The sequence below is a fragment of the Platichthys flesus genome, chromosome 15 (assembly GCF_949316205.1).
Source record: "Platichthys flesus chromosome 15, fPlaFle2.1, whole genome shotgun sequence".
Classification (NCBI taxonomy): Eukaryota; Metazoa; Chordata; class Actinopteri; order Pleuronectiformes; family Pleuronectidae; genus Platichthys; species Platichthys flesus.
Window position 1 is genome coordinate 4,906,026 of NC_084959.1, and position 24,906 is coordinate 4,930,931.

General features: G+C 45.6%; 1 protein-coding gene across 1 annotated transcript in view; it reads left to right on the forward strand.

Annotated features, from left to right (window-relative positions):
* Positions 1–2,024: 2,024 nt before the first annotated feature.
* Positions 2,025–24,906, forward strand: part of LOC133969944 (protocadherin-16-like) — a 69,138-nt gene continuing 46,256 nt past the window's right edge. The window contains exons 1-3 of the mRNA XM_062406679.1: positions 2,025–2,854; positions 2,972–3,169; positions 3,264–4,037. Coding sequence (XP_062262663.1) covers positions 2,036–2,854; positions 2,972–3,169; positions 3,264–4,037 — 1,791 coding nt within the window. The 5' untranslated portion in view covers positions 2,025–2,035. The remainder of the gene's footprint in view (positions 2,855–2,971; positions 3,170–3,263; positions 4,038–24,906) is intronic.

Sequence of the window (24,906 nt, forward strand, 5' to 3'; positions counted from 1 at the left end):
TCAGGAAACAGATCAGTCTTTCACATTGTCATAGTTGCTGTTGTTTTTGATGAGTGCTTAAATGTGGTTTTATAAGGGTATATGCTCTGTTTAGCCACTGTAAGGTTACACATAGGGCTGTGAGCCTGTAACTACCACCAATGACAAACATACAAAAATAATGTGACCTTAGTTATAGGCTAGTCATAATCCAAGGGGACTGTTGGGCCTTGTTGGAGGTATTTGCTCTACTCAGTGCAATTCTAGTTTGCATGGTATTATCTGCAAAAATTGGAATTGCCATCCGGTGACAAATAAAGTTGTTTTGAATTGAAATGAAAGTCTTTCAAATGGAATCTGCTCATTAGAATTGATGTACATAAACAGACATTATAAATTAGAAAGGTTGTGTTTATAATCTTTTGTATCGAGGATATTAGTCTTACCATCGGTCTTCAAGAAACAGTATAAGCGTATTTATGTGTGAGGGTGAATACTTCAGTTCAATGTATGTGCAGATTCTGCAGCCGGCAGCAGAGTGGCGGACATTCCTAAATTTAACCTTCCAGATTATACATGCACCGTGGGAGTGATTGTCTGGGTGAATATAGCTGGCCAGCAAAGGGCCAACACCCTCCCCTGATAACTAGCCCCCTCTCTGCTCCTGGCCTGTAATACACATCCATACTTTCTTCGATCATTTGTTCCAAACATTAGCAAATTGAGGCAGAACTTGTTCACATTCCACAGAGTTTAGGTATTAATGCTCAGATTAATGGAGGAGATTGTTGAAAAGCAGCATCCCCCTGCTCTCAGAGTGTGATGAATGAGTGGTGTCAGGGTTGGTTGGCTCTCCATCATTGCAGGATGTTTTCACGAGTTATTCGCCCCATAAATCTTCCATCATAATTAGTAGAACATGCTTTTAGACTAATTTAGAACATAATCGAAAAATATTTGTTGAAGTCATCGACGGTCACAACATGCGTCTACTTGATCTCGTGAGAGTTTAGTGCATCCGGACAGGTCAACCTCGCCAGCTCAGTTAAGAGGCTATTTCCAGAATTTTATGGTACTGCGCAGAAGTATGTGTGTCAAACGTGGGTCAAGTACCATTTGCAAATAATTACTGGTGTTTGTCTTAACTTGCTGGAAGCACCAGATGGAGGCTTTGCTGCAGGATAACTCATATAGTGTCACGTGAGTTTGAGATTGCCTTTTAAACTCTCGTGATTACCTTTCTTGGAATGTGCCATCCGATGAAGGATATCCAAATTAAAGCCGACATCAACAGTTTGTGTTTGAACCCGTACTGACGCACGACCTGGTGGACAGTTACAGTGAGTGTATCTGTTTGTGATTAGGCTTGGTTTATGGCTGATAAGATTTATTTAACATTAGCATGAGAGGAATATTATCTTTATGGATTTGTGCATGATTTAGAGTTTGGGGAACATGGAAGCTAAGCTTACAGTCTTAAACTATAGACTTACTTCCCCATGCATTCCGACATGTGTGTGTATGTATGTGTAGCCATTTTGCTGTCGTGATCTGTGTTGGACATACAAATATTTTTGATGCTCATTTTAATAACTTTTAAGCTTTTTCTCGTGGGATTTCAGGGACAATTTGAAATGTTCTCACCCAGTGAATAAAATGTGTTATCCTTCAGATAAATATAGTTTAGTACTCTGTCCTCAGTACGTTTCAAGCCAGTGTGGATCCTGGACAGACTTAGACTTCCATTTCCACACTTTGTCAGATCTTCATGATCCAGCTGAGGAGTTCTTTCCAAAATGTTATATATTTTTACCCCTTTTATGGGGCAAAAGCTGAAGTTAGACAGGCAGTGTTTTTAACATTGGTTCTGGATTGTAAAAGTGTTCGCACATTGTCATGCAGAGATTTAAGAAACAGGCTCCACTTAGATAACACAGCAACTGCATTTTTAAGATGTTTTCTGTATTAGAATGAGAGAGGGTTTCAGTTATTCAATTCACATCTCAAATAGACTCTTTCTCTGTTTTTCTAATCCTAGGTGTAGCAGAACCCAACCATGCCATTAACAAGTAAAGGGTCAAGACGGCGGGCCTGGGTCAGCGGACCCTGTATGCCTCTCTGGCGGTGGAAGCCGCTCTGTCTTAGCATTGTCCTTGTTGTTATTCAGTTTACAACCGCCCATGGAGAATTGGAGCTCCAGCTGGATGAAGAACAGCCTGCTGGGACCATCGTTGGGGATATCAGTGCCGGGTTACCACCCGGTGAAACTGCAAGTCTTTACTTCATCTCAGACCATGAAGGCACAGGTGTTGGCAATGATCTTAACATTGACGAAACCACTGGCATCATCACCACCGCTCGCCGCCTGGACCGCGAGCAGAGGGACCACTACAGCTTCATCGCTGTGACAATGACAGGAGTCACGATTGAGGTGTCAGTCACTGTCAACGACATCAACGACCATGCGCCTGTGTTCCCTAAAGAGAAAGCCGTTCTCAAGATTCCTGAGCACACAGCAGTGGGGACAAGGTTTTCCCTGGAACCTGCGACTGATGCAGACAAGGACCAGTTGACTATCCAAGGCTATGCGATTAAAGAGGGCAATGTAGGCCAGGCATTCAGACTGGAGACCAAGAGAGCCACTAACAAGGTGCTGTATCTGGACCTGGTGGTCAATGGGCCACTGGACAGGGAGAAACGCTCGTCCTACAGCCTTGTACTGGAGGCGTTTGATGGGGGCTCGCCCAAAAAGATGGGATCCATGAGCCTGGAAGTGACAGTGACGGACATCAACGATCATGCGCCGTTGTTCAATCAGAGCAGATACCACGCCATTATCTCTGAAAGTCTTCCACAAGGAAGTAGCATCCTACAGGTTTGTATACTGTTAACAGTATTGCTGTAGTTTCTCATCTCTTAAGTAATAATCCTTCACTCAATAAATCCAGGAGACTAATTTTAACCTCTGTGTCCGACTTCCTTGTCTTTGTAGGTGTTTGCAACAGACGAGGATGAGAGCGATAATGGTCTGGTGCTTTATGAAATCAACCGGCGTCAGAGTGACCCTGACCGCTACTTCGTCATGGACGTAAAGTCAGGGGTCATCACCCTGAATAGGCCCCTGGACTATGAGCTAAAGAGGGTCCATGAACTGGTGGTCCAGGCCAGGGATAATGCCAGCCACCCTGAAGTAATTTTAACAATGAAACAGAAACACATAAATCCTAGTCGTCCTTGGTTTGAACACTATGTAACATGAATTTTGACCTATTATCTTTTCCCAGGTGACCAATGCGTTTGTGACTATCCATGTCCGTGACTACAACGACAACCAGCCAACCATGACCATCATCTTCCTCAGCGAGGACGGTTCTCCGAGAATCTCAGAGGGAGCCCAACCAGGACAGTATGTGGCCCGGATATCTGTCACCGACCCAGACTACGGAGAGTACGCCAACGTTAATGTGTCCCTCGAGGGCGGCGATGGGAAGTTTGCTCTTACAACCAAGGACAGCATCATTTACCTCATATATGTGGACGAGGTCTTGGATAGAGAGGAACGTGATTCATATGACCTCCGTGTGATGGCCACGGACTCCGGCACTCCTCCTCTCAGGGCCGAGTCGTCTTTCACCATCCAGGTGACCGACGTTAATGACAACCCCCCTCTGTTTGACCAGCAGGCCTACAGACAAACTATCCCTGAGGTTGTGTATCCTGGATCCTTTGTTTTGCAAGTTACCGCTAGGGACAAGGACCAAGGACCCAATGGGGACATCAAATATACCCTCCTCAAGGGTAAAACCTCTCACTCTGATTGGTTTTCAATTGACCCGGTCACGGGGATAATAACCACCGCAGCCGCTCTGGATTTCGAATCCGAGCCTGCGCCCAGCGTGACTGTGATTGCGACTGATAACGGCCGGCCGCCCCTCTCATCCACTGCGAAGGTGGACATCGTGCTGCAGGATGTTAACGATAACCCACCGGTGTTCTCCAGCAGCATCTACAATGCCTCCATAAAGGAGAACACTCCAGCTGGGACCTGCTTCTTAGAGGTAAGAGAAACCAAACAAGTTCTCTCTCCCCTCTTTCCCTCTGATTGTCTTCCTCTGTTTCTTCTGTTTCCTCTGTACTCGTCTTTACTTTGTATAGGAAACTGCCGTTTTCATTTCTCACGGTGCTCAGTCTTGCTGTGTATTGGCCTCAGCACTACTGTCCTTCTTATGCAGCCAAAACATAGAATCCACTGTCTCCCCTGCTCTCTCATCTCTTCATTCACTCTCTCTTTTCTTTCACACCCTCCTCTTAAGCCCCCTCTGATTACTTCTCTGGCAAAAGCCTGATTTGTAAATCAGTATAAACGAGTCTGGTAATCAAACGTGTTTCTGAAGTGAAAAAGGAAGGATGGTGCACTCGGCAGAGCTGGCGTTTGATGTGATTCATGAAAACAGTTCTATAGGAGGAGAAAAGGAAAAGCAGCCGTTCAGAGTGATTCCTTAAGACGGGACACGATGTATGGAGGTATGAGAGAAAAGACAAAGTGGGAGAAAGGCAGGGAGTGAGGCTTCACCTGCATTCCTGAAGCTACTGTGAGGAGATTTACTCTGAGCTGTGATATGTCCTCTGTCTCACCTCGCGGGGTTGTCATGGTAACCCAGCCGGTAGCGTAGGGTGAGTCCTCTGTGTCGGAGCGGCAGCCGGGACGTCTCGCTTTTATCTCGGCTCCTATTAAGCAGGACCTCTCCTGAGACCTCGAGAGAGAAGGGTCACTGGCTGTTTGTGTGCCAGCATCATGCTCCGTGTAGAATCAGTGTTTTCAAAAGGTTGGTTTTTAGATCTGTGCTCTGAAATGGACAAACCATGGTCCAAACTAATATCATGTGACTTTGTATGATTTATGTTCGTCCTATGAGCATGTGACACCAGAGTCAATTCATCGTTGACCAGCTCTTTTGGTCCCTTGTTCCAGAACCAAAGAAAATGTGCTGCCCTAAACTTAAAGCTGCAAACTTCCTGCAATGAAAAGCCTCTGGTCTTGCTAATATATGGCAACAGTAATGGAAATAGATAAATAGTTGAATTTCACATTCTTGCAGGTTCATTTACCATGAGTTTGGAAGAAGCGGCTGGTTGGTGTTCTGTGGAAACTGGCATATGGGCTTCTCTGCTCCTCAGGGACGAGCAGAAGCAAGGGAATTAGACGAAGAGTTTGAGATGCACGTGAAATAAAAAAAGCAGAGAGTTTGACTGAGCACGGGAAGCAGAAAAGAAGCAAGCAAGACCTTAACCTGATTTATAGTTTCCTTTCTACATGCAGTCTGTCCATTGTGGAATAATTGAACCCTGTAATTTGCCCCTAATGTGGCTGCTCTGTTGAATTATTACACCCCTCAACCAACTAAATACCCCCCCGGACCTTAAGTTCAGTTGTTGCAACAGTTGTAATCAAATAGTTAGTCCTATAGCCGGCAGTTATTCTGGCACTGGGTGCAGGCGTAATCCCATGCCAGACATCACGGTTGGTTTTCCGACATGTGAGTGAGAGAATAAGGCTCGATCTGCTCATTCCGGCACGTTCTTTAAGACTTGTCAAGGCAAGAGTCTCCCCACTGGGGGATTTGGGATTTGCAGGCTGTTGGTAGTAAACTTTTTTTCTGGGTCACTGGCATTTGTGGCCTCTGCAGACACACACACACACACACACACACTTTGGTATTATGTTAGACCTGACATCCCAGCCTAATGGATGCCCCTCTGTATTTTCTCTGCATTCTCTCTGTTTACCTGCCAACCGACTGTCAAGATTACGGAGCATTTCTTATTTTGTTTTGTCAAGATAACGACCAAAGTGAAGAATTGGCTCGGCTGATGCAATAAGACACATTTTTGTGTTATGTTATACAGAGTCGAGACGAGGAATATTCTCAGAATTGTGCTAATATTTATAAGAGATAAGAATCGCATTCGGGTTTTGGAATTATTGCAGTGGCCTGGCGGGGAATTTGAGGACAGAGGACAAAAGAATCAAATGTTTAATATCAAAACAAGAAAATGTGTTATCAGAAGAAGTGTCTGAGGAATAAAACATATATGCACATGAGGTTAGGATTAGTTATCCTCTCTCTTCTGGCAAAACTTACTTTAGTTCCATGTATTTTTCTATTCATAGTCTCCGTCTCTTCCGCTCACACTCTCTTTGTCTATTTTCCTTCCATTTCTGTTTCTCAGTTTTCGTACCTTCTCTCCTCACACACGCACAGTACAGACAATCACATGCTGTGCAGTCACAGTGCGTAGGAACCCTCTTATCAGTTTGTCCGTTATAGTAATCTGTAATGTGCTGCACTGTTTACATAGCCGTGATACAAAGGAGTTATTTATTTCTTGGTTTCCCTCTTTTCCTCTTCCCCTGCTTCCTTAAAGTATTTCCCAGGCAAGGAGAGGTTGTGTTGCCTCCTTGTTTGTGTGTCTGTGTGTGTGTGTGTGTGCACATTCATCTGACTCAGGTTCATATCCTGAGAATGACGAGGTCATGAGAACAGCGTGCATCGCGCCTGGTGACGAAAAGTGACAAGCTTATTAGCGTGGCTCTGAACCTTATTAGCATGTAGAGGTTGCTTAAACCTTCTGATCAGCGTGGGGCCTCTGTGAGTGAGGGCTAATGCCAGTGAGTTCATATAATTAGTTTCAGATCTCTCGCTCCTTTTTCTTGGGTATTATCTGTGTTCCTCAGCGTCTATAAGCGTCTTTCCCTTTTTCAGTGTGGGTGGTGCCCTGCAGAGCTGCTGTCAAATCCAATGACATGCACTCCCAGCATGACCTGACCGATACCACTGCTGATCTCACGAGCAGTGACACCCGCGCTCCTGCCAGTTCTCCAACCAACAGATGAGCTGCAAGCCAGGAAAAAAACTGTTTCAATAGACTTAAAATAAAATAGAGGGACTCTAGAGAAAAGGGAAATTAGATGAGATGACGTCAAAGCAGTGGGACAAAGCAAACATGTGCACGTGTGCTTCCCAGTACATGGACATGTGCATGTTTGCGGTACATCTGTGTATGTGCACTTGTGTACATGGTCGAGGCCAAGAACTCCCTTTGAGCAGGTGATGTGTCTCCCCTGCGATGTTCACCATGTGGTTTCCTGGTCAGGCCTGTTAAACAACGCTCAATCATCTCGACAGACAAGCAGATGTGCTCAGCTGGGAGATATACAAAGTATGGCATGCCGGGATTTCAGTACAACAGTATAACAGTAATGCAACGGTCTGCTAGAAAGACTACAGTTTGGTTCAGTGTTGTAAAGATCCACAACTTTGATTATGAAAAATAAATCAGTTGAAACATGAGTAGAACCTTCAAGCTAGGGGCCCATGTACAGTAGAGGCTGCAGAGTTCATTACAAAAACAGAAAAATGCTATTTATACATCCTTGCAGTAGTTGGGGATATGATTTAAGTTCAAGAGTTCATCTGAACATATTCCAGCAGAAAGAGAAGTAAAGTTGAGCGGGATATGCTCAGTAAAGGCTGCAGAACTCTGTCCATCGAATTGGTACGGCCCATTCAGTGAACATGACTCTTCCAATTTCATGGAAATTTGGGGGTTTGGAAGCTTGGCCTTGCTCTGACCTGATTGCCAAGGGGAAATTCTGACCCGATGTTGGTGATTTCCATCCACTATTCAGATGTGCAGAAATCTTGGTTTCACCTTCTGAGCAGGTTGTGCTCGTAAAAACAAGGTGAAAACCTTGTAGCATGTACGGAGGCTTGAGTCCTCTCCAGTCTGATGTGGCTCTTTCCCTCATCTTCCCTGCTCTCTCTTCCCTTTCACACTGTGGCTACATCCACATCTGCCTGAAAACTTTACGGCTGCATTGTAGTCTGGCCATGCAAAAACTGAGATATTTGAGACAAAGTCATGCACATTTGCTTCCTGTAGACGTTAGAATGGAGTAGTTAATACTCATGCGGAGCTAAAAACGCTCTTGTGGACAGAGATCATTTTAGTTTTAAAACGAAAATGAATTTGTGTGGATGTAGCCCTAAAAATCTGTCTTATCAATAAAAAACAACATGTCCACAAATATCTTTAAAACAATAAAGGAGGAGAAGGTCACACATGAAAACATGAGTGTGGTGTGAAGGTGACAGGTTTCTCTTCACAGGTGGACTCGGTCCTGAACTCACCCCATAAGCACTTAAACAAACACAGCTCTTCTTTCTGGCAGAGCAATCAGCCCCTTTTGGTTTGAAGTCCAAAGTTGGGGACCCTGTGTTCTCTGTTTCTCTGTGAAGAAAGACTGATCATAATTAAAATCCACTCACGCACCCGCAGTCACATTGATATCACATTTGATAAACCAATACAGCCGGAGACATACGGTGACGTACCGACACCACGAAGGTGTTCGGTTCAAGCTTCCTGTAACTCCAGTCCCCTGCTGGTGTTGTGCTGAATCCGACCCCCACGGAAAGCGGAGCCAGTCCAAACCACAGCTTCCACTTGGAGCTTGCACGCTCGCCTCTCGGGCCAGACTCACAACACACACACACACACACACACACTCCAGTCTTTATTAAGCTTGAAATATGGGGTTAGATGAAATTTATTGAGCGCTTGATGTCCTCCCTCCTCTCACAGTGGCAGCTGCGCTTCAAATACGGCCGCGCTCTGTTGAGACTTTAATTATTCTGTCAGTGTGTTTAATTTGCTCTAGGATCAGTAGCTGGGTGAAGAGCGGCTGCAGGTCGGAGTGTTCGCTGTCGACGCGGCTGCTCGGCTGCATCGAACAGCCGATCGGCATCAAACACACAAACCAGTTTAGAGAATGGCTTCGTGCTGTTAACAGCTGGCCCCTGTTCGCTATGTGCTACTGTCTCCTCCTCCAGCTTTCTCTCACCGACACACACATCCCTCAGCTGCCAGCCATGTTGACAGAATGTGTGTGACGAGGGATCGGGATGTGTGTGTTCGCTATGCAAACTATTCTCATAACATCCATCAGCGCCCTCTGTGAATTCATCACCTGTTGGCCACTGGAGGCTCCGGTGCCACGAACGATATCCGTCTTGGTTTCACGCTCAAATGCCCTGAGGTTTATTGATAATGACACTGGCTTTGATAACGTCATGGTGGTAACGTCTCCTGGGAATGTTTTTATAGATATAAAGGGTTTGATTCTTTCGTTTGTTTGGCCTGTGGTGATGCTGGTTGCAGTTTTTCTTTCTGGAACTGTTAAAGTGACCCTGCAGTTATTGAGCCATGGCAAAGAAAGACTTCTGCAGAAACCTGAACCTGCAACACCATTGCTGTGTTTATTCAGGTTCAGTCCCAGCCGCTGGTTTTAATCGTGTCCTGTGTCCAAATCCCACCAGATCCCACATTGCACTACCTTGGAATCTCAGAAAGACACACACCATGTATAAAGCAGATAGGGTTGACAGCTCTTGAGATACCTGAGCCATAAACAGACAGAGAGAGATTTCTGGATCATCAGATGGACGAACCCCTTAGTTCACAGCCTCGGTCCAGTCTACAGAGAGAGTGTGGAGATCCTCTGACTTTTCCCTCGGCTCCACCATGACGTTAACTGTTCCTGAGATTTGAACGGAAAGTTTCAACAAGTGCGATGCTATCTCCTTCTGCTGGAATATTTTCAGGAGCAATCAAAGTGCTTCAAAGCCTCAAAACTCTTATCAGACGCATTTCTCTTTGCCGGTGGATTTTTCAGCTCTTAGGTCGACTTTTGTTAAATCATTCAGTTTTTTTTTCTTCCTCTCTTTTCCCCTTCAGAAGCAGCACTTTGGTTCCATATCAATAGCTGTTGGCATATGCTGCGTTTTATACTTATCAGAGTGTTCAGTCATGTGTGATGTGACTGGCTGGTGCCTCTGTGGAGAGGATGGCCTCACGCCTCATTAAGCCCAATACTCTGTACCATATGGCAGCGAGGGGTTTTCTTCTCTCACTCTTTCAGTCTCTCTCCAGTGTGACTGCTCTCTATTCCATTTCTTCATCTCATCTGTTAGCGAGTATCGCTCGCTCCATTCTTTCTATTGTTTGTTTCAACCTCACGTGTCATTGGCTTTTACCCTGACGGCTGCTCTGCTGGTCTTGGCAACTTATTCTCTGCCAAGGAATCAATCTCCCATCAGTGAGCGAGACTATATCGTGAATGGAAACATATTTCTTTCTTTGTGCGGCCACGTTTTGTTGTTTCTCAGTTCTGAGCCCCAGAGATCTGCAGACACCAAAGTATAGCTTTAACAATGACGAAAATAATGATAATACATTTTATTTATAGAGCGATAAGCAAAACCTATTCAGTCAAGTTAAAAGCACACAATAAAAGCAGGAGGTAGCAGGATATTGAGCATATATTTAAGTTATGAGGTTTGGTTATGAAACATGAATAAATTACCCTAAAAGTGATAAATTAATCTATTTTCTGAACTGAAAAGAAGCTAAATAAGAAGCTAAGTAAGAAGCTTAAAACAAAACACCAGACATTCTCTCAAATATGACCACAGTCTATAAATAACACTGGATTATTAGGTCGACCACTAACTTGGTGGTCAGTTGGTGAAAACCCCTCATGTGTATTTCTATTCCCGATGGGTCGGGCGTTCCCTCCTCCAGTGTCTCTGTATTGAAATATCTGTTTGGCTGCTGTGAGAGAAGAAACATTAATCAAAGAAGGAGAAGTCCTGGAGTTCAGTTGAGGGAACGATGGATGGTAACATGAGACCTTCTGATAATCTCTTCAGTCTAATTCCACCAGGTATTCAGTGTTGGACGTGCAGAATCAAGGAATCTACTGGTATCAGGTTCTGTTTATATAGTTGTGGTGTCCGATCCACTTTTCCTAATTATGGAAATACAAAATAGTCTGGCCGCAGCTGATTGTTTTCATTATTGGTCAGTGGTTTAACATTTAAAGTATTTAGAACTATAAAAAGAATAGTGAACAGCCCCGAGGTGACATCTTTAAATTACATGTTTTTATAGATTAGCAGTGGAAAGACCAAATGTACAGAATTTACAATCAGATAAAACAGTGGAGCAGCAAGCGTTTGACATCAATCATTCATATCTTTTTCAACTAATTAATCATCCATCATCAACAAATTGTTACAGATTTTTTGCAACTAACTTTTTCAGGACCTCACAAAGCACTTTAGGGCTCATCTTTTTCATATAAGCCAAAGAAAATGGACGATTTATTTGAGATGTACTTTGACTTTTTAGTTTGGCCCCTGTCCGCTCCATGGAGGACTTCAGGGACCTTATCTGCAGCCTTCCACCAGGGGGTGATCTAGATACTTTGGCTTCATTTTTATGGAGCTGCCATATTGACCATCTTCATATAAAATCTATAATCTGAACCCAGAGTTAATCAATATCAGCAGATTCATCTAATCATGAGTTTATAACGGTGCATAGAGAAGACAGAAGTGATCTGCAAAGCTTGTCTTGTCTTCTGAAGCTGACGAGATGGACACAGTCAAATTCACCTCAGAACCCAGTTGAGATATCTTCTCTAGTCCCTGGAACTCACAGATATAAAACAGCTGCAATCACAGGATCCTCTGCAAAGAACAGACGACAGCAAAAACACAAAAACATTCACACATTTTCTATCTGTCTCCAGCTTCCTGTCCTATCTCTCTATTCTCTCCTGTGCGTCCTTTGTGTCTCTTTTCAAACGTATCTGCCGTCATTGCTCCAATCACTGTCACACACACACATACACACACACACACACACACACACACACACAGTCACATATGAAGAAAGTACGTACGAGGAGCCGGTGATCCCGTGGCTCTCCGCAGTTCATTAGGTCAACTCCTAATCTAATTTCAGGACACATGCTGATTTAAGTTGGTGTAAATTAGTACGCTTCCTGTGTTTCTCTGGATTATGTTTGCTTTGGGAGGGGTTCTGTGGTCTGGGAGCAGCAGGTGGTCAATAAGTTCAGGACGAGGGGTTGGTACAAAGAGCCGCTTTCCCAGCGTATCAGATTTTCATCATTTTGGCTTTAAGCAGAGGTGGATGTAGGGTTTGGAGTCACAGTTGGATGTGACCAAGTCGTAAACTCACCGAGATAAAGATACAAAAGATTTGAGGGATTTAATTAGTTTTTCTGTGTTGGGATCTGTCTTAGTGCTCGAGGGCTTCCATTCGTCATGTGTGTGTTTGTGCGTGTGTGAGTGTGTGTGTGTGTGTGTTGCAGCAGTAGCCTCGGAGCTGTTATCTGGCCGACTCTGCTCCTCAGCTGTTGTGTCTGCGTCCCAGCTCACTCCACACTATTTATTTTCACTATTTCCGAGGGGTTGAAGACAGTGCAGCTACAGATATTTGTTTTCTCAAATGAATCATCCATTTAATCATCTGGTCTCACCTCAGGAGCTCGAACGTGGAGAGAGATGCTGAGAGGCAGAACTATTCCAGATCTAGTGTTGCGTTCATCGAGCCAAAAGACACAGTATTAAACAATACTGCTGATCTCGCCTGGTCCATGTGAGATCACAGAAATGGCCCCGACCAAATAAAAAAGCATTTTATGTTCAATGTGGTCCACATCACGCGTCTCACTTTCTTTACGTCTCCCAGATGCATTTCGGTCATGCGTGCTCCTCGTCTTGTCTTGTCTTTGGACTCCAGCTTTTATAAGGATGGTTCTCACCATGAGATGTCCATTAAAGGTTAGAGCAACATCAGAACGAGCGAGAGAAAGTTTCCACTCCACTATAGTGGAATATTTTACAAGAGAATCCCCCGGCTACCTCCCACCTGCTCGCTCAGACCTCTGCTTCCCTTCTTTTCAGCCTCTTTTTCATTCACTGTCCTGGTCTCGAGATCCTGTGCCTGATTCTTCACGTCCAGCACCAACCTGACTGAATCACTAGTCAGACCCCGATGCCCAAGCTCTGTACTGAAATAGTTGCCCTGCTTAAAGGAAACATAACCATGATACATTTAAAAGCAGACGGATTGTTTGAGTTTGACTTGTCGTGCAAACGCATGATAAGCAAACCAGCCGGCCTTGAAACCCAGGGCTGAGGATACTGGAGCAGGAGTATTTTGCTGGATTAAGCCTTGAAACTGTTATTTAGTGAGATTTACACTCATCCAAGTTAAGTGGTCTTTAAACTGTTGACAGTTAATTTCCACTTTCAATTTGCCTCAGCAATAAAAGAGCTGCTCTTATCTTCAACCATCACTTTCTATAGATTCTGGCGCCTTTAAGCACCGGAATCTTTATAAATGTGTTGATTTAGCATCGGTATCAGAGAAAACTCTACCCAGCACTATCTGTACATGGGCATCATGCTGTCAAATAATGACACTGTCTCATGCACATTTATTATTAGACGACACTAATTGTACGGTAGATATTGAATTCCAAATACATGCACACGGGGAGAAGAGAAGCAAAGGATGAAACCGTGGAGCCGGACTCTGTGATGAGAACCACAGAGAAGTGGGGGACGTATTTTGACTCCGGGCCCGGGTGCATGTGAGCGTGCATGTGAAAGTGCATGTGAGCGTGCATGTGTGTTTGCGGTGGCTGGCCGCGGCCTGTCAGACTGGGCTGGAAGGACTACGGGAGTGGAAATAACTTCACTGTTTGCATGGGCAAACCTCTGTGATGTGTTTCGGTGAGCTGTACAAATCTTGGAACCGCGAGCGTGACAGGACCGGGGTTGGGGGAATGGGGGGGGAATGAAAGAGTGATGACAACGAACGGAGAGGTGGGGGATTAGAAAATGTGGGGAACAGAAAAACAATTGAGACGAGAGCTAAATTGATTCATGGGGCTTGATTATTAACTTTATCTTCGTCGTAAAGCTCCCGTCTTTTTCCCTCAGCAGTAGCGGTTTCATCCTCAGGCGATTCCCCTCGGACCCGGTGAACCGGAACACGCAGGACGAGCAGAATATGAATTTAATAAGCAGCCTTGAGATGTGGAATAAACCTCAGTGTCTCCCCCCCCCCACCTTTAAACTCACAAGCAGCTCATTGTGTGTCGGAGTTTTTAAAAAGCTTGGATCTGTGTTTATTGGAGCCTCGGACATGATTTGCCCAAATTTATAGCCACTGGGCCAAGGTCTAATTTATCAATCATCTTCAGCTTTTATATCCCTTTGAATGAGCACTCAGTGAAATATCAGTAAAGCTCCACTGACATTAACACTAATAACAAGGCTATAAACACAGTTTGCCATTCATCAATAATAGCTTTGATTATTTCTCTAAGCCAGTGACTTTAAACAGTCTTGACAGGCCGTGTACTGGTTTCCTACTCTGGTCTTTCAAAATGCTGCGTCGAGCCCCAGTCAGCAGCTTCAGGGTGGTCTGTCCTCTTCTGACCAATCATACAGTAACTTGTTATTAAGGGGAACGGGATTCTTCATGTCTCCTGTGCAGTATTACAATATTTTCCACCCGGCAATTTGGACAGAGCTCACGCTTTTTAATAAATTTATTGGATTTTCAGTTTTATTAGAATCTCCGGTGGCTGATGTGGAGCTGCAGCTTCTCTCTCTGCTCAGGTCAGAGTCAAACATCTCATGTTGACATCGAGGGACCAGGACTGAGAAACCTCCAACAGGAGCTATATTTATTTTATCATTTACACCATACTATAAAAATGAATACACTTGTAGAACATTAATGCGTATATAAGAACTTTCCAACATCTCACTATTGTTATACACCTCTAACATACATGTGTACTGCTGCTATCCGACCTGCAGTGAAGTCCAGCCCCCCCAGTTAATTCAGCCCATGAGAGAATGCAGCAGAAAATTCCCGTCAGACAGCGAGTGCGACATTTTGACGCCATGTGATGCGTGACGGACGCCAAACTGGACAAATACATCATTGATAAATGTCAACTGGGAAAGACAACGAGGCGATAAGGGCCGGTGCTGGAGTGGATGTGCTGTAAATAAGAATTGATGGGTTATGCTGCAGGCTCTGCAGATACTCTCCCGCCCCTCCCGCCCCCCCCCCTGCCTGAGTGCTCTGCAGATTGTTGTGAACGTGTTTGAGCTGCACAATCTCCTGCTGCGTTGTTCTATTTTCTATAAAACATGTGTAGGGCCTCACCAGGTGTAGAGCGGGTCGTCCACTAACCAGAGGGTCGGCGGGCTCCTTCAGTCCTTGGGCAAAACATTGAACCCCTAAATTTCCCCCGACGGCTGTAAAGGTTGTGTAGGACTGGTGTGTAATAGACAAATCCATGTGTAGTAAAGCCCTGTGTGAGTGTATTGTACTTCACAGAGCTTTATGTGGTCCATAAGATTGTTACAATATAAATTCAGTCCATTCCCAGTTGGTTTTGGGACATGTCTTACATTCAGATTACATCTAATATGTTTGTGAAGGAAAGATGAATCTCTGACTGGAAACAGTAGTCGGTACTTTAACCTCACACTGGGTTTATTCACCGGCACTGGGTGATCGGTGCCGGCTGAGGTTTGGTAAATCATCACATTTGAACCTGTCTCGCTGGTGTAAGTGATTTTTCTTTCTCGAGTAAAAATGAGTCGGATTCAGTGTCAATTCAGGAGAAGGAACATTTCTGGTGCGCGTGACCCAAATTCAGCTCTGTGGTTTTGGATCAGGTTTCCTGCGGCCCAACACACCCTGGTGTGCAGTTTAGGAAGTTCTTTATACTACTTGGAATAAATCCCTTGGTTTTGGAATAACACGTCCGTCTCGCAGAATTTAGCGGTAAAAGTGCTACTGGAGCGCACAGACGAGAAGGGGGGGTGGGGGGGGGGGAGCAGGTGTACTTTGAACGACACTGGGCTGTGACTGGTGACAGAGAGACGTCACTACAATCAAGAGCTCCACACGCTGTTCAATGGGATCAAAGGAACTAGCAGGGAAAGCAGCAGCGAGTCGCACAAGCCATCGTTTAATGTCAACATCTGGTGTCCCGGCTGCTGTCACTCATCAGGGCTCAGCTCAGCAGTCGGGTGGTCAGAAAATGAAAGGAAGATTTATATTTAATCTTATATGCACTCGTTCATTTTCCAATAGAGAGGATGACAGGATGTTATACAGGAAGTAGTGCGAGGATGGGATTTGCTCGAGTCGTTCCTCTCAACACTAAATAAACCACACGTCTGAGTAGTTGTAGATATTAGTATGAATATAACCACACGTTTAGGGTCAATTCATTTTGATGCAGCTGAAACAAAACCAATAAAACAGATGAATCCTGTGAAAGTGAACCTCAACAAAGAACAGGATAAGTAGAATATAAACATTCCACAATTGTGAATAAAGACCTTTTAATGATTTATTGTAAGCGTCTGAACGGGAAGTAGTAACCTCGGCCAAAAAGGTGTTTTAGCTCCTGTATGAAGGTCTGTTTGTTTGTTGGTTGTTTTGTTTGTCAGCAGGATTTTGCAAAAACTACTAAATGAATTTCCAAGAAACTTTACAGGAAGATGGGCCAATATTTTTTTTCTGAAATGTCCTATTCACTGTAGGCTAAAATAAATCTGCATATCTGGAAGTTCTTTCTAAATTGCTTCTACACATATGTGCAGTATCCACACACTCACCCACAACACACACATATATGAACATTCATGCACAGTCCACATGCTTCCCTGTATGGACCTGTTTGCGTCGTTACTCCCTGAACACTGACGGGCTGTTGCGAGCACTTGCTGCCTGAGCTCCAGGGGATGATTACAGAGGAGCTGCTTGATTGCTCAAATCTCAGAACAGCCGGATCTGCTGCTCAAATACCGGATACGAGAGCTAATGTGGATCCATGGAGGGATCTTTCCTCCTCTCGAGCCCTTTGTTTCTTATCGGACGCTTCTTTCAAGTCCTGCAGATGGCGAACGTGAGATCACAGCAAGGGCGGAACATGTGAAACTGCTTACTCGGGACATTGTGCTCTGCGCTATATGTTGTAATGAAGCGTGCAGGGATGGTAATGAATTGTAACAGTCTGGTCTCGATTGACCATCACATGGTTGTTTCATGCTTCACAATATGCACGTTGGATTGTAATGTAATCGAATTGGCAGGTGATGGAGTGGTAAACATATAGTTTGTGTACAATTACTAGTATTTTGACATATATTGTAAGTTTGAAAGTTTTCCAAAATCCAAACTCGCTTCCATGTTGTCATTGTTTCACCCACAGTTCCTTTAACATTTCACTGATCTCTCTCTCTGAGGTAGAGCAATCCAATCAAAATGCGTAATGTTATATATTCAGAACATTACATTGCTATATATAGTTGCAGTACACCACAGGGGGAGTAATTGCCTGATTACATTGTGTAACTTGCAGTGTGATGTGATTAATTAGGGAGTAAGAGGAGCAACATCTCACATGGAAGTCACACCCGGACAGAGAGGTCAGTGCTCCAGAAGCTGACGCTCCTGATCATCAAGTGAAAAACAACCTTCATTAAATCCATGTTGAATTACCACATGAGACATTGTTGAAAGGGGAAATGTATTTAATGCTCTTGGGCGGCTGTGGCTGAGGGGTAGAGTGGTCGTCCTCCAACCTGAAGGTCGGCAGTTTGATCCCTAGTCCCGATCTGCATGCCGAAGTGTCCTTGGGCAAGCTGCTGAACCCTGAATGCCCCCCCCCCCCCCCCCCATAGAATAGAATAGATGCACTGTATGAATGAGTGTGTGAATGGGTGAATGTAAAACTGTACTGTAAAGCGCTTTGAGTGGTCATCAAGACTAGAAAAGATCTATATAAATATTAAACCATTTACCATCTTGCTTGAACATGTTAATATTTCACGGTGAAGAACTGATGGTGCCGGATGTGTGGATGATTCATCGTGAAGAAGGAGAAGAGCTGTGAACAGAGGACTCAGCACATGGGAGGAGAAGGGAGTGGTGGAGAGGACGGCGGCTGGTGGTGTGAAAGCAGGATGCATCGGAGGTGCTGATGGTTACCATGACAATGAGAGATGGAGGACGGGGGGAGGTGGAGGCCGAACCGATTCATCACCAGCTCCCCCTGGTGTGTGCGACTGTGTGTAGGATGAAGGATTCCACCTCTACCTGTCCGACTGCACCCTTGAAACAGGCTATTCCTCTGCAGCTCTCCCGGCTAACACACACATTTATTTAAAAATAAAAGTGGAGCAGGGCAGTGGAGACCCGGATGGGAAACAGATTGGGAGCAGGGAGACCAGCTGTGCGGTGAGAGAGGGGAAGAGAGAGAGAGAGAGAGAGAGAGAGATGGAGTAAAAAGAGGACAACTGTCTTTGTCTTCAAGCAGCACATCATGGTCCACATTGTTTTCACGGCTTTATCTGGTGGAACCTGCAGACCGAGCGCGGTATCAGAGAGTTCCACGAGGCTGCACCAGAGACAAGCCCCTGATCAGACGATAATGGCGCCAATGAGGGGACTGTATCTGCAAATCAGAGCAAGAGAATGGGTGCAGATTCGACTTTGTGTGTGTGTGTGTCTCTGTGTGTGTGTGTGTAACAGGCAGGAATCTTCGTTTCAAAGATATTTTGTATTGCTGTCAGGGGGAGAGCGGGGTCATGTTATTCTAACTGGGCACGGAGAGGAGCAGGCAGACAGTCTTCACATGAACACTCAGCCATATGAAGGATGACGGCCATTACTTCATACAGATAGCATGTGCATGCGTGCATGTGTGTATGCATGTGGTGGGGGGGGAGCCATCGTTCAGCGGTAACCATGGTAACAGGACTCTCAGGACCACAGGGAGGGAAAAGAGAGGAGGAGGAGGAGGAGGGGGAGACAGAGGGAATTATGGGGGAGCGCGGTCGGGGTCTGTGTCTCATGATAAGTGATAATGAAAATCTGGGCCCCGCTGATCCAAAATGGAGGGCAGCATGCTTTCTTTTGGCCATGTGACAAATCAAAATAAGATTTAAAGCAATTTAAATCGTAATGAATGAGACGTTTCAGTGTCTGAATGAGAGAAAATGGAGAATGAGGGTGAAATTGTATGAAAAGGTATTCATGCAGTTCTTTCTCAGACGCCTTTTCGACTGTTCCTGCCTCTCCTTTAAAGTGGGCTATCGAAATGGAATCTCCAGGCCAAAGAAAACTCCTCTCATGCTGAAAACCTGCTCTGTTCGGTGCACACATGTGTGCGATTTGCTTTTGTAGTGTGATTTCTCGCACAGACAACGTGTGTGTACGTGCGTGTTACTGCACAAACTCGTTCTTTCACCAACCGAAGTGCGACTTAATGTGAGGTTAACGATCCTCCGCCAGCTCCACAGAAATCCCCATGTGCGTGTTTTATTTGCCTCACCTTTAAATCCCTGCGGTGCGCCGCTGCTTTGAGGTAAACTGAGGTAATGTTGAAACTGGCCTTTCCCAGCGCCGCTCTATCCACAACTTGAAATACTCTGCGCATGAGCCAGAGCGACTGGCACAGCGGCGGGCTCGGGCCCCAGTGGTTTGAATTAGCAGAAAAGTAAATTCCCGTTTTCAGTTTGTTCTCTCGCTCTCGCCTGTTTTCACTCATGCCTTCTTTTCCTCCCCTGCTTATCTAAACTGACGCCGCAGGTTCGCTGCAGGTTCTCCGGCGGCTGCGTCCACACCACTTCCCCTTCTGTCTCTCCCAGTTCAGCGGAGGCTCGTGACGAGCACGCACACTCGCACAGTGCACACAGCCCCCGACTGTGGATCTAAATGGAGTTCTTTGTTTTCTTAATTGTCAAATTAAACATGTCACTCTGCTTGAATGGGACGCATGTATGCCAGCTGCCGGTTCACCCAGTGGAGAAAGTAAATGGTGGTGGTGGTGGTGGGGGGGTTAGAGACACAAGCCCCCTTCCTCAAAGAAAAACTAATTGAGCATGCCTTTAAATCACACACACACGCACACACAGACACACACACACACACGCTCGCACAATGAGGAGAGGATGAAGGAAAGTCGGTGCAATCTTTTGTCTGTCGCAGAGTGAGGCTGGATGGACAACCCCCTCATCTGGTAACAATCACCTCACAGGCTGCCTCACTCTCTTGTGTGTGCGTGTGTGTGTGTGTGTGTATGTGTGTGCGCATACATAGTACTTGTGAGCACGTAGATGTTAGGACAAGCATGTGCGTCCCTGTGTGTGTGTACTTGTGTGTTTCTATTTCCCAGAGTGCCTGTAGAAATTCCCCATCCATCGTAGAGCTGTGTGTGAAATATGAAGAGGAGGAGGAGAGCTGCCTCCAAACAGGGAGAACTGCAACATGTTATAAAGTGGGCACCTTCTTTCTTCTTCTCCCAGAGGGTGGTTTATTCTTTTATATTTATTGGGCGTCCTGCTCCAATCACACATCCTCCCTTTTTACCCATTAGTCTGGCCTTCCCTCCAGCTGCCTCTCTCTCTTCAGAGCGGAGTGGTCCGGGCTGCCCTCAGCTCCTCACAATGCACACCTCCCTCTCACACTGCGGGAGCAACCCTCCTGCTTGGTGCTCGATGAACTCCATTGAGATGCTGCACACAGAGGAAGGATCATTTAGCTTAATTAATGTCCTCCTGCCGCACGGCCCCGAAGACTCATAACTGAGGCTCCGAACTCAGAGCCGTCTTTATTGGTTTAAGACTGAAAAGAGCGAGGACTTGAACCTTTGGCTCGAGGTCCAATCAGCGGCTCATTTTCTGAGGCAGCTGTCGGCCTCTCCAGTGGAACCATTAGGAGTTAAAAAGGAAAAATCAATCATAGAATCTGGCAAAGGCCGAATTTGTCAATGAGCAACTGAGTTCAAGCCATTTCCTTCAATTTACATTGATTCTAAAAACCAAACAGGTTTCTCCTGTTTTTATTGGAGAAAAGCTTTTTATTTCCTCCAACCGCCATTTCTGGCTCCAGTTCTTTAAAGCCGGTGCGCTGGGTAATAAAGTGATGTGGCGTCTTAACCCCCCCCCCCCCTCCGCCATTTCATCCTGGTGATTTAGAGGAGTGGAGTCAGGTCCTCGTTTTCACAAGGTTCGCCTTGATGAATACGATTTCTTCTGGCGCTGCTCTCTGGGTCTGGGAGAGATTTTCTGTCTCTCTCTGTCTCTCTCTGTCTCTCTCTCTCTCTCTCTCTCTCTCTCTCTCTCTCTCTCTCTCTCTCTCTCTCTCTCTCTCTCTCTCTCTCTCTTTTTGTTCTTTCAAGTTACATCAGTGAGACTCGACATACACCAGAGGATATTTGGCTGAAATCCTAAATGAGACGCACAAAATCGCTGTGGAAAAAGGATAAATACCTGAGTCTCTTCAGGGCGAGCGTTAAAAGAAGAAGCCGGTTGTCCATGTTGAAAATCTAACATGGACAACCAGGATGAAAAAGAAAAGAAAAGAAAAGAAAAAAGAAAGGAAAGAAAGAGACGAGGATTGAAGGACGAGAATGAGATTGACAGGCGTGCAGGTCAACTGACAAACAGGCTCATATTCAGTTACACACACACATTTCATGGTCTTTCGCGTCAATATCTTTGTATTCATTGTTAACACGATGCTGGTGGTCTGCGTGGAGTGAGTGTGCGTGCTGTGTGTTCCATTAATCACACACACACACACACACACACACACACACACACACACACACACACATACATAGAGATCTTCAGCCGAGATAGAGGAGAGCTGTGGCAATTATACACCTAATAAATCAGTCATTCACTCATTTTTGTATGTATGCGTTTACTGTGCAACCCACAAAGTGACACACACACACACACCTCTATACTGCTGACCTTTACACACACACACATACACCTAAAGACACACATACGCAGCAGGCTCACGTAGGATTGTATAGTAATGTTCTTTTTAGCGGTCACCTTGGCTGGAGTGCACACACACACACACACACACACAGACACACACACATGCATTATTTCATGTGTGACAGCTGCCTTATGAAGTGACTTATTTGTGGTATTGAAAAGCGTCACAGCTCCGACTCCTCGGATGTTTCTGGAGCCGTCCCCAGGCGGAGACAGGCTCCGTTTGGATTCCTCCGTTGGGTGGAGGGACGGAGGACTATCAGAGACCTGGATCTGGTTCAGCCATCACTTCTCTCCCACTCTTGGAAACTGGCACGTGTATAGAGGCGGGGGCGGGGGTTCCGGGCGTCCTGCACTGAGCCAGGGGTTTGGGCTCAGCCGGGCAAAACAGGATGAGTGTGTCAGATGCACTGGGGCTTCTCAGGTGCGGGGGACAAAGGTGCATTTACGTCCCGGCACGCTTGACAGGATCACAGCTGACAGCTCCGTCCTCGAGGCTCGGCCACAAATTCATATTCTTGGTGAACAAACGGGGCTCGTATATATACTCCAGGGCATGTGAGGCGAAAGGGGGGGGGGGGGGGGGGGGGGGCGAAAGAATGGAGAGGAAAGTTTTGAATGACACAGGTTTGATGTCAACTCAAATCAACTCACATTTTTCAAGAGAAGCCCTGATACAGAGCACGGCAGCTTCAGCCAGCCAGCGAGGGGCTGGAGATACAGAGGAGGAGGGAGGAGATAAAGGATTCAGTCGTGTTGCACTGATAACAACTTGTAGTCAATTATCTGGATTAAACACAAGCGGGGCTGGTTTGTGTTTGGTTTCCATTTAGTTTCTTTGTTCTCCTGGTCCTCGTGGACGTTTTCAGTGGAAGAGGTTTTCTGGGCACGCACACAAACCCAGTTGCTCAGCAGGATTTTGCACCTTTGGGCCCATCGCACAGGCACATTGCAGTTATCTTACGGCTGATCCACTCTCTACTGTATAAACAGCACACTCCTTTTATACTGTATTGTTGTGTAGGACTCAAATCTCTAAAATTTTGACGGCATAAACAGACATTTTCTTATTTTCACATTATTTTGGGGCATCTTTTTCCCGACCCGAGCCCTGGGGAAGGACTGCAGCCTCATTATCTGTTTTCTCTCTGTTGTTTTGCAGCAGTTTTTTATAATAATTGTATTTGGAAACCAGTGTTCAGTGCACAAGTGCCTTCAAATCCCACTGCTGCAGTTACTGGACACCAACCTTTGAAGATTGTGAATCCCTTGCGGATATATTGGGTCACGGTTCTGACCAGCGACTGTTATATATATATGATAAAGTATTCCTCATCTTGTTATGGACTCCTTTGTGCCCCCCCCCCCCCCCCCCCCCCCCCCCCTCCAGCTCCCTTTATGGGGTCTGGACCCTGCTTTTGGAACCACTGATCTGGGCTTCATGCTACCTTGATGAGACACAGGAGTAAAGAGTCAGGTCTGGTTAGCCTGCAGACCTCAGATCCAGGATGGAGGTAACGTGAGATGCAGACTATAGCAGACCTATGGAAACAAGGAGACGTCCGTTTATAGTCCAGCTATAGAGATTTAATCTGTTCTATTAAACTGAGCCAGTGGCGTCGCTCTGCTGCTCCTCTCTTATGGGATTCTTTAAACAGAGAACTACTGTGATTTATTTGTGCTTCACTTTCCTTGTCCACGTCTGCTCTTCTGCCTCGTTTTGTCTTGTCCTTCCTGCGCACAGAGACAGACACACACATGCCTGAGAGCAGCAGGCTACTGAGGTCATCATATATGCATACATGCATGTAGTGTGTGGTGTTTTTTAATGTGCAGTCTCCGAGTCTCTGTGTTAACACATGGGTCTGTGTAGGGCTTTCCTGCAGGGTCTCTGGAGTAAGGGTCAGAATCTCATGTAACCACCACTCCCTGTGTTTTGACTTCAGCGCCCACCCTCGACCTCACCCCATGTCCTGATGCATTACAGCAACTATGATCACACAAGGTGCATCCCCACTACCCCCGTTCACTACCCCCCCCTGCTCACTCCCATCTCCTAAGACCACTTTCGGTCATGGTAAAGTTGGTTTTTGCTTCCAGGGCCAACAACCAAATCTGGCATGTGTGAACAGATAAATGAAATATCTCAAGTAAACGACTTGTGTGTTTTTCTGGGATGAAGGATCTGGACGGTTAGACATTAGTTGGTTTTGGACCACTGGTATTTAACCAGTAATTGAGATCCGTATTTCCACTCTTCGTGATTTGAATCGGTACTTTTTTCCGTGTCAGTGATTTATTTTAGTCAAAAGTCAAAAACTAATTTGTCTTAAGTAGCTCAATATTTGGACAGTCTCTGCCCCATTTTCTCTTTCACTCACACACTTGGAAACAATCACACGTCGCCACTTCAACACCCCCCCACATGTTCCATCGCTCTGTGGAACCGTTCGTGTTTTGAACACTGGGAAAAAGTGAATTATCAACAGTGATCTCAGCCCTATAGCACTGTATGTTCTCCATCTGGAGTACAGTTTAATACTGACCGCCTCCGGGGTGAGTCAGCTGTGAGGAAATTAGTCTCATTATTGGTCCGACTGCTGCAGCGACCCGCAGGACAGACGAGAGGACAAGGACGAGGACGAGGAGAGGACTTGGACCGGGTCCAGGGATTGTTTGGAAACTCGCACCATAAAGTCCTCCTCCATTTTCTTTGGTCTTTCCTCTGGCCCTTCTGGTCGTTTGTTTGTCTTCCTGTCTCGTCCACTCAGCTCTCGTTCCCCTCAGGGACAGATTTAGCAGATGTATGTAAATATCGACATCTCTGATTTGGTTAAGGCCTCGGTCCCGGGCAGAGACTGGGGGGGTGAGAGCCGGGTCCCCTGCTACTCCCGTGAAGTGGTGAGTTGCGACCCCAAACCATCTGTCAGCCCCGTTTTCGTCACGTAACGTACACACAGATGCAAAAAAAGAAAGTGAGGGCGACTGGAACCTCGGGACAGGGCTCACGTTACATTACCCTTCCATTCACAGGAAAAGAAGTTTGGTCTTTTCTTGGATTGGAACATTAAACGGTAATTTATGAGCTGATTACATTTCATGGCCATAATTCCTGTGTAAACTCTTTTTGTTCAGGATGCCATGTATCGGCATC